This window comes from Purpureocillium lilacinum (assembly GCF_023168085.1).
Source record: "Purpureocillium lilacinum CBS 284.36 DNA, scaffold_4, whole genome shotgun sequence".
In the NCBI taxonomy this organism is placed as follows: domain Eukaryota; kingdom Fungi; phylum Ascomycota; class Sordariomycetes; order Hypocreales; family Ophiocordycipitaceae; genus Purpureocillium; species Purpureocillium lilacinum.
The window spans coordinates 185,533-199,266 of NW_027072114.1; the positions used below are offsets into that span (position 1 = coordinate 185,533).

At 64.0% G+C, this 13,734-nt stretch overlaps 3 protein-coding genes across 3 annotated transcripts; 2 read left to right on the forward strand and 1 right to left on the reverse strand.

The window, feature by feature from the left end:
* Nucleotides 1-1,778: 1,778 nt before the first annotated feature.
* PLICBS_005229 (COPII coat Sec23p-Sfb3p heterodimer component) lies at nt 1,779-5,057 on the reverse strand (the record flags this gene model as incomplete). Its single annotated transcript, XM_018318889.2, has 4 exons — nt 1,779-1,868; nt 1,933-3,152; nt 3,205-3,643; nt 3,693-5,057. The coding sequence occupies 4 exons, from the start codon at nt 5,055-5,057 to the stop codon at nt 1,779-1,781; spliced, it is 3,114 nt and encodes a 1,037-aa protein (XP_018181363.2).
* Nucleotides 5,058-8,682: 3,625 nt separating this feature from the next.
* On the forward strand, nt 8,683-9,612 carry PLICBS_005230 (uncharacterized protein; the record flags this gene model as incomplete). The annotated part of the gene is made up of 5 exons (XM_018318890.2): nt 8,683-8,754; nt 8,811-8,837; nt 9,005-9,027; nt 9,083-9,422; nt 9,475-9,612. 5 exons carry the CDS (start codon nt 8,683-8,685, stop codon nt 9,610-9,612), a joined length of 600 nt encoding a protein of 199 aa, XP_018181364.2.
* Nucleotides 9,613-11,791: 2,179 nt separating this feature from the next.
* On the forward strand, nt 11,792-13,639 carry PLICBS_005231 (uncharacterized protein; the record flags this gene model as incomplete). Its single annotated transcript, XM_018318892.2, has 1 exon — nt 11,792-13,639. The coding sequence occupies one exon, from the start codon at nt 11,792-11,794 to the stop codon at nt 13,637-13,639; it is 1,848 nt and encodes a 615-aa protein (XP_018181366.2).
* Nucleotides 13,640-13,734: the final 95 nt, after the last annotated feature.

Here is a 13,734-nt window from a genome sequence, read left to right on the forward strand (position 1 = left end):
GCTGCATTCCGCCGGCCGGGTGCAGCCTTCGGACAAAAGCGTGCTGCATGTTTGCTTTTTGACAGCACTCACCTCGTTGCCGGCCTGTGGCCGATGTGCTGCTCCGGCGCGCAGGCGGCGTACGGATGTGGCATTGGTCGGGCAGAGAGGGTTAGGGTTGCAATCCTGTGGATCAATCTCGGGGCTCAGGAATGCCATACGGCCGTGTATCGCATGCGCCCTTCTTTCTGCTCATGGTGCGTACAGAATCCCCTCGCGCGCGCGCGATACGCGACGCCCTTGATTTCCGCGTCGGCCGGTCATGGGACGTCGTCTCGGGATGCATGTATGTTTTACCCGTTGGGGACTCGGGAGTGTTAAACCCCCCTTGTCGGCGCGGAGCGGGATAGGTAATCGGTCGAGCATCTAGGACCGCGCATTTACCCATGTCAAGCGTCGAGCATCGACGACTCCAGCATCCATGCCCGCCCACGCACGCGCTATGTTGGGTTCAAATCGCGTAGGTTAATTCGAGGCATCGGGCCCGGTACAGATTCGCCGCGGAGGGGAAACCGCCGCTCAGCTCTTCTCTTCTCTGCTCTGCTCTCCTCCCTCCCCGCCCATCCCATCCCATCCCATCCCATGCCGACCCATCATCCTCCCTCCCTCGCGGTGCGGTGCCCCCCAATGCGTCCCGCCCGTTCTCCCTCCCTGCGTTCCCAAGGTTGCTGCTGCACGTCCGCAGGCCCTGTCGTTGCCCCTCTTGCTCGCCCCGCCCCGCGGCCTTGCCTCATGTAATGTACTACTCCGTAATCCGTACCAAACTTAAACTGCAGATGGGTGTTGCCGTTGCAGTTGGCGCTCCACGGGGTTGATTGACCAGCCCGGCACCACCACCACCAGACATCCAACTATCCATCCACCATCCAACTGTGTAATTGATCCATATATCCATTCATCCATCCATACCCGGCCCCCTCCTCAGCGGCGCCCGCCGTGAAGGTTTGGTTTTACATTCAGGAGGATACGAGCCCGCCTGCGTCTCTATTGTTTTGCGCAGTACCAATTGTTCTGTCGCCGCCGTGGCAGCGAAGTAAGGGGCAGGGAACGGCGGGCAAGCGAGCTGGAGCCCGGCCGCCCCCAGAATCCATCCCTCCCCCCCCCCCTTTTTTTTTTCCTTTTCTTCTCCAAGGGGGCAGGAGAGGAGATGTAATAATAATAACAATACCATATGTACGTGCGTGCGGAAGAACCTTAATACGGGATCACATCACATGCACGCGCTGCGGCTGCGCTCGCTCGCTCGCTCGCTTGCAGAGCGGGTTCGCAGATGCACGACATCGCACGCACGCACGCACGCACGCTCCGCGACGGGCCGCTGCATCCGTCCGCCGTGGCGGCGGCGGCGGAGGCGCTCGGGTGAGATGAGAACGAGCGGGCCACCATACTCACACGTATGTGCCAAGTCCAGCTGAATGTGGGAGGAAAAGAGAGTGCGCGCGTGCGTGTGCGTGTGATGAGGTTTGAGCAAGGGGGGCCGAGATGGTGCCTTTCCTACCTATGAGGCAATCCATCTACACAGTCAAGCCATGCAGTGCCTTCCACGCAGCGAGGTTCGCCAGCGAGGGCGCGGCGATAGATTGGGTCATCATGTTGTTTTGCTGTGCTGCTGCTACCATAGCCAACCGCTCCGATGCAGTTCCACGCGACAAATGCGCCTTGTTCTAATCTCACAACTTTTCCCGTCGCCAAGCCCCCTCGCCCGCCGCGTCCGCTCACGCTCACGCTGACGCTGACGCTCACCAGTACGCCGGCCGCAGCCCCGTAAAGTTGGCCAGCGCCTGCGACGCCGCGTCGCCCTCCGTCTCCTTCTTCCGCTGTCCGCTCAGCTGTGAGGGTCGTCAGTTTCTGCGCGGCTGTCTGCGTGACTCGCAAGGATGGGCCGGTACTCACCTCGAGCTGCACGCCCTTGTGCACGTGCACCAGCCAGTCGACGTAGCTCTGCGCCTCGTTGTTGCGGTCTTCGACCAGCATCCGCGCAAACTCGTACTCGGCGCCGTCGATGCCCCTCCGCGCGAGCTGGATCGTGAGGCCCTTGGACCCCCGCATCGTCTTGAGGAACTCGATGATGTTGCGCACCTGGCAGTTGAGGTGCGTCTCCAGCACGGGCAGCGACGACGTGTACGCGTCGAGGCTCTTGAGCGAGTCCTTGCCCTCGCCAAACAGATCCGACACGAGGTTCGGCGACGTCTGCTCGTGGAACCACAGCAGGCACTGCTGCCCGTTGTCCACCAGGTACACGCCGCCCGGCTCCACGCGGCTGAACGACGCCCGGATCGCCGGCGGCATCTTGAGGTGGCCCGTCTCGGCGTCCGCGAAGCCGTCCTCGGGCTGCAGGTTGTGGATCGGGAAGATTCGCGGGTACAGGTAGAGGCTCAGCTCCAGCGCGCCCATGGACCGCACCATGCGCATCTCGTGCACGCGCCTGTCCGAGTTCTCGACGCCGCCCTTGAACGCCCGGCTCTTGATGAGGCCCAGCACGTACATGCAAAACTCCTTGAGCCGCTCCGGCATCACCAGCTGCCCGGGCGGGTGCTGCTGCGCAGAGTGCTTGCGGTAGCACGCCATGATGTCGATGGCCCGCTCGCTCAGCCAGTTGCGCACGTCCTTGAGGTTGCTCGACGTCGTGGCGAGCTTCGTGCTGGCCTCCTTGGCCAAGATGCCCACCACGGCGTCCTGATCCACAAACTTCATGCAGCCCCGGATGCTCTGCTCCCGCACCCCCGCCTCCTTGGCCGTCTCGCTGACGCTGGCAATCACGTTGGAGCACCGCACGCGTCGCTGGCCCGATGCCGTCGTGTAGAGAAGCGCCGACTGGAAGTGCGCGTCCAGCTTCGAGTCGAGCTTTCCGTCGTAGCTAAACGACACGCCCAGCGCCTTGTCCGCGTCGATGGCGCCAATCTCGAGATCCGCGCCAAACGTGTGCTGCACAAAGTTGCCGTGGTACGCCGCCACCTGCAGCCCGTTGGAGCAGCGCACCTTCATCAGCGCTTGGAAGCCCGTCTCGCGTGTCACGGTGTGCGAGATCTCCGCGGACAGCTTGGGGCCGTCACGCGGCGCGATGAAGTTGGGGTAGTAGAACGTCTCGCCTCCCGTAGTCGCCGCGACATGCCCTGCTCGGGTCAGCAAGGTCAGCCCATCAAGTTTGCGCGGGGTCTTTCTTACCAATCGTCGCAATGTCCAGATAGCCTCCTGACGGCGCAGCGAGGAAGAAGTCGGCGCCCACGCCGGACGCAGCCATCTTCTCCGCAACCTTCTTCCAGCCCGGGTGCTCCGTCGTGTACAGCTTCTTGTCCATCTCACCGCCAGGATGGTTGCCGTCGTCGCGCATGAAGAGGCGGCCCGGGCCCCAGGTCGGCAGCGCAGAGCAAGAGCACACGATCTTGCCGCCCGTCTTCTCGAGCGCCGCGAACGCCGAGTTGAGCGTTGCCAGCAGTGCCGGCTCGGGGTTCTTGACGGTGGAGAACATGTCGGGCAAGCGCGTGAGCAGCGAGCTGATGAGGGCCTTGCACTCGTACGGGTCGACAAAGAGGCCCTCGCCGAGCGGCAAGAAGGGGTCCTCGAGGTCAGGCATGATTAGCATCTGCGCTTGGTCCAGACGAGGCTGCGATTGTTAGCCAGTTATGGTCAAGGCGGGCCATGGTCACACTCACGTTGAGGTTGTAGAAGTGAATGTCCTTGTCGTATGTGATGAAGCCGACCTTGGCGCCTTCAGGTATCCTCCGCTTGGGGTCGCCGTTGTCGTCCTTTTCTTGGTCCTCGCCGCCGTACAGCGCCGCCAGAATGCCGTCGCAAAACGTTTCCATGAAGCCCTTGTTGTACGACTCCTGCGTCGCATCAATGACAAACAGCCACCGCAGCCCTACGGGCTCCCGAGTCCAGTACTCCTTGGGCACGACAAACTCCACCGTGCCGCGATGCAGCTCCGGTCGCTGGTCGCGGTCCAACCGCACGCCCTGCGGGCTTGTGGCGCAAAAGTACTCTGGCGGCGTGTCGTTGGGGTGCGTGCACAGGTTGCAGACGAACTTGTTGCCGCCGGATCGGAACATCATGAAGGGGTTGATGTACGCCCGACACCGCCGGCATCGCGGCGGGCCAGAGTCCCCAAAGTCCAGCACAGGAATCTCCGCCTCGCCCGCCTGCAGCGGGGCAAGGGGCTGCAGCATCAGACCCAGGGGCAGGCCGGTCGCGTGCAGGCCGTCGGCTGTGGCAGGGATATTGTTCATCGTGAGGCGGGCGTATTTCGGCGAAGCGTTGCCCTGGTCGAACGCAACAAAGGAGACTGTCGCCGGAGGAGGGACGTGGCGTTCGAATGTGGGATATACGTTCTTGAGGAAATGCTCCTGGACGGCGTCACGCGACAGAGGCACACTGGGCATGTCGTCGGGTGAGATCTTGGACTGGCCAGTCGGCGCAATCGTAGCCGCAGCATCGGCCGAGCCGTTGCCCGCGCCGAAGCCTCCGGGGCCCGGCGGGCTGAACTGGGCGCCGGCCGGCACGGGGAACTGGTTTGGGCTCATGGTCTGCGGCGTGCCCTGCGGCGAGCCAAACTGGCCACCGAAGCCGGGCCCCGCGGGTGCAGAGGCGGTCGGGATGAACTGATTCGCCGCCGAACCTGGAGGAGGCATGCCATTGAAGGCCTGGGACGAGCCGGTGGGCTCGACCGTGTGGTATGCGTGGCGGTCCTTCTTCTTCTTGCGGATTGTGCTGTGGCCGTCGCCGAGGTTCATGCCACCCATCTGCGCGGCCAACGCATCATCGCCAGGCTGAGGGATACCAGGCTGGAAACCCTGGCCTTGGGGCGCACCATATCCGCCAACGGGGGGGGACTGCGGCTGGCCGGCGTAGGGCGGCGCACCGTAGCCTGCTGGCGGTGGCTGTTGCTGCTGCTGCTGCTGCTGCTGCTGCTGCTGGTACGGCGCCTGGCCGGGTGCGGCATAGGGATTATTTCGGTTCGGATCGTTGGGGTCGTTTCCCATGCCCTGGCCGAGGGCATGGTACTGCGTGTAGTCGGCCATGGCGGAGCAGGCTCGGTCGGGGCGATGGAGGATGTGATGTCGGATTCTCGAGCATATGGGAAAGGGGCGGGTGAGGGGTGGTGTCGAGATCGCCGGCGGCGCGGGACAACGTGCCGGAGGGCGAAGCCGTGCGTGAGAAAGCTAAAGTCGAATCAGGGCCAGGGCAAACAACGCTTCCATGCTGCAGCGGCCGCCGTCAAAGCAAACGAGGATGGGAGACTAGCAGCGGCTCAAAGGAGCTGTGCTGGCGATGATGGATTGGGGCGTCGTCGGGTGGTGGGATTGGCAGTCGTGCCTCGCTGGCCTTTTTTGCCCGGCGGCGTGCGTGCCTGGGCTGGCTGCGTCGCGCTGCGCTGCACTGGGCGGGTTCTGGCCGCAACAAGGTTCCAGTTCCATGCTCGGAGACGTGTTCCTGGTTGCTCATTGGGCAGGGGTCCTGCGCAGCAGCTCGGCTCGGGTGCTGGCGCGCGATCGTCTCCACTTATTATCCACCGAAGCAGAAGCAGAAGCGGTGCAGCCGGGCGGATCTTGCTGGCTGTGGGCGAGCAGCGTGGAAGCTCACAAAGGCGCATCACGTGGACAGTCACATGCCGCGTGTGGATCTGACGTTGCCCCACTTTGGACGGCTCCTCGTCCGTGTAAGTCGGCGGCTGCTGGCACGATGATGCTGCAGGCCGTGAACGCTCGCGTCATGGATACGCTCCGAAGAGGTGTAATGAGAGCATTGATCTTGAGGAATAGCAGTTCTCTCACGCCAGTCAATATTTTTACGACGCACCCTCGCAGCCTCATCGTTTGTGTCCTGGTATGTCGCAGGGCTGACGCACGGGTCGGTGGATGTGGCAGGCTCGGAACACCCCATGGCATCCGGCCAACCTGCATATTGGCGCCGCAGAGACAGGCAGACGAGCAGCCGGGTCAGTGAATAGGAATAATACACTGTGTTTCATGGGACAAACTCGAGGTCGGTTGGTACAGTACGCATGTCATCTCGCACACCTCCTATCCGTTCTCTACCGTGGGCTGGGTCGTTGTGGGTTGGCCCAACTGTCACGCTGGCAGGTTGGTGGTATTGCAAGATGGCCACAAAAGCCGCCAATATGGACGGAAACGAGACAAAAGAGGATCCGCAAATCATCAGTTCAACTTGCAAAGTGTCGAAAAACCACATCGCATGGGGATTGATGCGTCTGTGTACTGTACGGACGTGCGACGCCGTACCGTCCTGGTACCAGGTAGGCTACTGGGACGGATGTGCGCAAAACTGAAGAGCCGCGTCGCACAAACCGCATGAAGCAACTCGGCTCAACCAATTTATTTCTCTCTAGACAGAGTGCACTCCAGCCTCGATACTGCACATTTGTGCCGTGCCCCAGACCGATCCCTGGGGTAACGCTGCCTGTCTGCCGCTGGTTGCGTACGCGCGGCCGGTCGCGCGCGGCACGACGCGCCGGTCGCTCTACGCCAGGCGCCAGAATCGCCTCATTTTTCTTCATCAAAACAGCGGGCAATTAGCAGAAGCACGCGTCTGGTCACCGCAAGTGCACAATCCGCGTGTCCGAGGACACAGGGCGCATTCAAGTCGGCGGTCGCATCACCTCGCGCTCGTCCGACCGTCCAAATCGACGCATTGCTTTGCGTCGCGCCAGCGCACCACCAGCACCGGCAAAGTCGTAAAAAAATCGGCCAAAGTGTGCCCTCAATTGATGGCCATCGGATACGGACCCCAAAACGAGATTTCTACATCGATGTGGTGGCTGGTTGGCGCAAACAGTCGGCGAGGTGAGCTGGCGTGGATAGCTTCAGGTTGCGTCGGACGTCGCGCGGGGCCGCATCGCCTCGAGTGACTCGCGACACGCACGCCAGCAACAGCTCCCGAACAAGCTACGACCGGAAAGAAAGTGGCATCAGCGTCTAGCCGCCGGCTTGCTCAACCACCAGCAAGATACAGATGCACATCGCGACAGCGTGGGCGGCGACAATTCAGAATGCGACAACGGGCGACACTCCCATGCACATGCCGTCTCAGGAGCGACTGGGTGTGGGACACGGCTGGATATCCCATCTCGGGACGCGCGCATCACACGGACGGGCTGGGGCAAAACTCTACGGACACGACATGGCCAGATGCAGGAAAAAAATGACTCACCGAAACTCGAAAAGGAGGGTCGGCCAAGCGTCGAGTCGAGGCGAGCAGGACAGAGAAAGACGAGAAGGCGAGGACAGCGTCCGGGTCGAAGGAGGTGGGCGGTCGAACCTCAACCCATCCAGATCAGAAGTGGGAGGGCGAGCGAGGGGACTTGGGGGGACCTCGTCGCGGGGGGGGGGGGGGGGGGTGGCCTGGGGGAGGGTACGTACCACCCCGAGCACCCATGGCACCCAAAGGCGGCGAGGTGCTGTTGGATTGCCGATTGCCGCGGGCCAATCAGAAAATTGGTCACGGGGGAGGTATTATTCTGGGGCCCGGACGCCCATTTTTACCTCGAGCCATAACAACAGCTCGGGGCGGCACGGGTCACGCGCTGGCGCAGAGGGTGTGGCTGGAGCTGTGGTGGCCGGCGATGCGTGAGAGCGAGCAAGAGACAGAGAGAGCCTGGAGGTGTGAGGTGAGGTGAGGTAGCCTGGAGAGGCACGGAGAAGGCATGAGCTTCTGGGGCGTCCCGGGGAGGAACCCGCAGCACGCGGTTGGCAGATTCCGCCATGTGCGCGTGCGTGTGTGCGTGTTGCGTGTGTCGTCGCATGCAGGCACAACGGTCTCGGGGTGACCGTCCCGTCTGTCGCAAGCAGAACGGGGAGACAAGAGGGCGAGCGCGCATGATCGCGATGGATCATGGTGGTGGGCAGCAGAGAGACAAACACTCGCCCGGCAGAAGGTCGAGAAGGGCCAGAGGCAACGTGCCAAAACGGGACGTGTGGCGCTGCCCGCAGGGTCGGAGCTAGCGGCGTCGAGACACACCCGCCGCTGGTGCTGCCTCCTGTCGCAGCCGGGAACGGCAGCTCTGGCGTTCGGTAGCGGTAATAATAAGGTGAGGTGAAGGCAAGACAGGCAACCTTGAAGGTAAAATGTGGCAGCGCTGCAGCCCAGGATGCAGGCAAAGCAGGGGTGGTCTGGTCCGCTCCACAGCTTCTCGCACTGCGGCAGCGGACGCTGGACCCCGACACGCTGGCACTGGGCGGCGGGCTCGCGGGAGGCGATGGAGGTGAATGAGATGGTGGGTGGTGGTGGTGCCCCGTCCTGCGCGTGGTGGTGGTGGTGGTGGCGGTGGTGCGGTCTGCTGGCCCGGGTGCTGCCCGCCCGCCCGTCAAGCGCGGGCATACCCAGACCCCCCCGGACCCCCCGTCCCAGCGCAGGCGCAGGCGCGGCGCTGGGCTCGCACTCACACGCCGCCGCAGAAAGAGCTACTGATTGCGGCCCTCCCCCCGCCCGATATATAAACAAGCCCCGTTCCCTCCACGCGCCCGACCTTGGTCGCTCCCGTTTCCTGCCCCTTCCTTTGGTTCCGCAAAAGCTCTGCTCGATCTCGACTCGCCTGCCTCCATCCGACTCAAAACAAGCCTCGCCTTGTTTTCCATCTCACTGCAAACGCTTTCCAACCCGTCCACCGCTTCACGCTCAATCATCACCATGCCTCCCAAGAAGGCCGAGGGCACCACTGCCTCCAAGCCCAAGTCGGGCTCGACGCACGCCAGCTACCAGGTCCGTCGCAAGCCGAGTCCTTTTGGGTCGTGCTTCAGACTGCTAACGCACCGCAGGACATGATTACCGACGCCATTGTCAGCGTACGTCTCGCAGTCCCCGCGTTTGCGGCGCATCACCCGTGTCGCCATTTGCGTCGGGTGATGCCGAGTCGCTCTCACGTCCTCGGCACCGCGCTGTCGCGCGCATGCACCCGCTCTCACCCCGTCTCATGTCCTTCTCACTAACGCGCTGTTTTTCTATCCAACAGCTCAAGGATCGCAATGGTTCCAGGTATGTCGATCGCGTCGTCGCCGCGTCTCGTCCTCGTCGCTAACACGTCCCGCAGCCGCCAGTCGCTCAAGAAGTATGTCAAGGCCAACAACCAGCTGAATGTTTCGGACAACATGTTCGACTCGCTCTTCAACAAGGCCCTCAAGAACGGCGTGGAGAAGGGTGTCTTTGCCCAGCCCAAGGGCCCGTCCGGCGGCACCAAGCTGGCCAAGAAGAAGGCCGAGCCCAAGAAGCCCGCGGCTAAGAAGGAGGGCGCCGCCAAGAAGCCCGCCGCGAAGAAGGCTGCTCCCAAGAAGGCTGCCGCTCCCAAGGGCGAGAAGAAGGCCACCACGGCCAAGAAGCCCGCGGCCCCTAAGAAGGCGGCCACCGCGAAGAAGCCCGCTGCTGCTGCCAAGGTACGACGGCCTCGTGCATCGACGCAGACTCGGTTTACTGACTTGAGAACAGCCCGAGAAGCCTGAGACGGTCCTGACCAAGACGAAATCTGGACGCGTCGCCAAGGCGCAGAAGCCTGCGTCGGCCACCAAGAAGGCCGCGCCCAAGAAGGCGGCAGCTCCCAAGAAGGCGACCACGGCCAAGGCGTAGAGGCGCGTCCCGGCACGGGTTTAGGTCACTTTATCACGATGTCTACGGCGTTACGGGTTGCAATTTTCTAAGGGCACGGATTGGGAGAGCACGGGTCACCTGGGATTTGTCGTTTGATGGGCGGTCGGGAGCGCAGGAACAAGTCTTGTTGTTTTGCACGCGCACGTGCGGGGGGACACGGCGGCTTTTGTCACATGCATGCGTCGGCATTCCTGCTGCTGAGCCTCGCGCCGCCGGAGCAGCGTCGGTCAGCGTGCTCGCGACGCTCCGGACAAGGCTGTTGAGGGTTCTACGAGTACTCAACGGCATGTCGGGGGCGACGTGGCTGCTTTGGAGTTTGGGCGTGGTTCCCTGAGACTTGGGCGCGGACGCGGCCTCGGCCAGCGTGTAGCAATCTGTAATTATACCATCGGACCGGGGAAGCGGAATGAGACGCAATGATACTTTCCAACCTTTGCTGCCTTGTTGTGCGCGCGCGTCTGGGTGGTGCGAGACGAGACGCGGTTGGCGTCTTTGTTTACATTTGTGTGCATGGGGCGGGACGGCTCAGGGGTGTCACGTGCCACTTACACGGAATGGCGCGCGACCGTCTGGTGCGAGTGAGACGAGGAGGAGCTGGTGAGTCTGCAAGCGTTGGTGAGGCTGCACACCGGAGTGACCACCGTTTTCAAGGAATTCAATCGCATGCGCCGATACGGTGGACTTGTCGTGCATGAGCAGGCAAACGCCATCTCCGAGTCGAAGCGACTGCGAACGAAGCTGTTCCCTGCTGTTCCCTCGGATGCAAGACCTCATGCACCGTTCAGCAGCCACGAACACGGCAAGCCACCTGAGCGGTTTTTTGCTAAGCGTGCCGGTCGCCGTTGAGAAACTTACGACAGCCCAAACGGTATGAAATGACATCACAAGGGCTCACCTTGAGGCTGTCTGTGAAGCGCCTCTCACGCTCACGCCCGCGCTCATTGCTCATGGGTAGGTAGGCTCAATGCCGCCCACTCAACTCACTCATAGCCATCGCTGGGGTTGACTGAGCGGATTAACTGAGTTACTACATCGGCCTGTGCCGCTCACTGACTGCCTGCCTGCTTGCCTGCCTCCACACCTCTGCACGTAGAGAAGTGAGAGAGGCGTTGCGTGTTCACCCCCTCCTCCTTCGACCGGTTGTTCCGGGGCGCCGCTCATGCACATACATGCACGTGGGAGGCGGCCCACGCCAGGGGCGCTCGCACGCACACGCGCGCGTGAGCAAGACAAAGTCGCTTGGTTTATTGCTTTGTTTCTGGGGCGCGCCGCGGCGCGGGTCTGGCTGGTTCCGGGCAGCTGGTTGCTGGACAGGAAGCTACCTAGCAGCACTCGGGGCATTTGCTGCTGTCTAGCAGAGGTGGAGCGGCGCGGGCGGGCATGCAGACTCGCGTCGAGAGCGTGGAAGGGGGTTCCACCGCGAGAAACGTCTGGCGCCTCTGTGCTAGCTGATCGGCTCCACTGCGTCCCTTATTACCAGAAGAGCTACCGTGGACGGGGACCCGTCAGGCTGCAATGCCGTCGGCGCCGAGGGGGCCTGCGCCGCCCGCTGGGAGAGCAGTCTGCAACAGCTGCCTGCGGGCCCTTAAGGAGCACTGAGGTGCGAAGCTGGATGGACCTCGGGAGCTGGCCGCCTGCCATCCATGGTACCGCTGTTGTCGCAGTGGGCACGCGCACACATGGGGGTACCTAGGTTGCCTACCGGACAGCACTTACCGCCCGTGCCCGTAGCTCCAGCTGCCTCTGACTCCCGGTCCCCCACCATCCTTCACTGACAGGTCAACGCGCCACCTTCTGGCGGAGCATCCCGTGGCACAGCAGCTCCCCTCAGCTCACGGCATCCCACCGAGGGGCAGCAGCAGCAGCAGCAGCACCGCAGCAGCACCGCGGCACCAGCCAGCCCAGCCCAGCGACACCACCTCATCGTCGTCCTCCACCATCCCGTCCCGTCCTCCCTCCGATCCCCCGACACTCCCGGCTTTCTCATCTGCCGGACGCCTCGCTCGCAACCCGCGCAGAGCAACGCGCACGCACGCACCCCTCCCCGCCTGCTGCTGCCGTTGCCGACCGTACAACCTCTCATCAGAGCACAAAAGGACCGCTCGTCGCCCGCCAGCCGCCCCCGGCCCCCCCGGCGCGCCCGCGCCCGCCGCCCGTCATGTCGTCGAACCCGTTCCGCAAAAAGGCGCTGCAGGCCATCGACACGGGCCGCGCCCAGTCCCCCGCCAAGTCGAGCCTGCGCAGCTCCTCGTCCAACTCGCCGCTGCCCGCCGCGGCTGCCCTCGACGGCAGCGATGCCACCCTCGACTCGGACGGCCTCAGGCGGCCCAAGCCCGTCAAGAAGGTCCGCGTAATGTCCCCGCCGCCGCTGTCCCCCGACTCGCCCGAATGGCCGCGCAGCAGCGCCCCGTTCTACGAGTATCCGCCGCCGCCCGGCGCTGCTCTTGGCCCCGACCCCGCGTCCGCCTATGCCTTTGCCCCCGGGCCCGGGGATCCCTTCAACGGCGTGCCCTTCTCTGTCGACGACGAGAGCGACCGCGAGACCGCCAGCAGCACGGCCACGCCTCCTCCGCCCCCGAGGCCGCCCCCGGCCGCCGTCAAGGGGCGCAACCCAGGGGCGCCGGTTGCGGCACCCGTGCCCGTCTCGACACCTACATCCTCGTTGGAATCCGCGCCGCCGTCAGCCGTGTCGGCGGCTGGAGTTCCCGCGAACCCCTTCAGCAAGACGTTGCAGGATCTGGAGCAGTCGCGGGAGCTCGATGCGCAGCAGCGCAGCGAAGGGGAGGCGCTCAAGGCCGGTAATGCGGCCGCCCGGCAGTCCCTCAACGTGGACTCGTTCCGGCGGCTGCTCATGACTGGCAAAGCGGACGACGATGATGCGGCTAGGAAGCAGGACGACTTGGTCGAGGCCAAAGCTCGTCCGGCAGAAGGCGCCGAGGACGACTCGTCCGAGTCGACCGACTATACTACAACGGAAGACGAGGCTGGGCGCACGTTATCATCGAGTCCGAACCAGCAAAAGACGTCGAAGGAGAAGAAGGCGCCGCCGCCGCCGCCGAGCTCGCGGCATGGCAAATCCCTCAAGGATGACGCAGCCGCACACCTCGCCCCGGCGACGGCGGCATCCACAGACATCAACAAGCCGCTGCCCATATCGCCCGTGCGGAGAAGCTACGACGACGAGTCCCCGTTCGACCGCGAGTCCGCGGGCAAGGTGCCGGAGCCGGAAGAGGAGCCGGAGAGGAAGGCTGCGGAGGAAGCAGAGCCCTCGGCGCAACCACCCACCACACCTGCCAGGCAGCCCAGCACGAGAAAGTCGGCGCCGGCTCCCCCGCCGCGGAGAGGCCACACCCGCTCTGATACCCGCTCCGAGTCACAACTGCCGCAGCCGCAGCACGATGTCCCGGCGAGGACATCGACAGACGAGGGCACGCCGAGGCAACCCACTCAGGCGCCGCTCCCACCTCCGCCGCGGAGACCGTACGCGGCACCGCGGCAGACGTCGTCGCAGAGCGGCACCGCGGCGCACGTCGCCCAAGCAGCCGCCTCCACACCGTCCTTGCCTCACTACTACGAATCCGATTCTGACAGAGCTGCGGCAGCGTCGGATGCTACCCCCGCGGGAAGCAGCCCCAGCGCGGGCAAGGTCACCTCTCCGCGGCCGCCCGCCCCGCCGCCCGCGCGCAACTCGTCTGTGCGACAACGACCCCCGAGCGTGAGCAGCGTCGACGGCATCAGCAGGCGCATCTCGAGCGAGGCGCCGCCGCGGACGTCTCGCGACGGGGCACCCCCGCATCTGGGCCCGCCACCGCCGCCACCGCCCAAGAGGCAGAGGGGCAACAGCTCGAGCAGCAGCATCGACCCGAGGAGGACGAGCGGCGAGAGCGCGTCCCGGCCGCAGCTCCAGCACCCGCAAGGGGGAAGTTCGGGCAAGGGCGTGGACATCCTGGCGGACCTGGACGCGCTGCAGCGAGAGGTGGATGCCCTGCGGGGAAAGATGAGGTAGATTGGGAGGGCTACCATGTTCCCTCCCCCGCGCGAGATGTGTAGTGGACATGAGCATGGGTGTGGCAGACTTCTCACAATATAGAAACCCGGGCG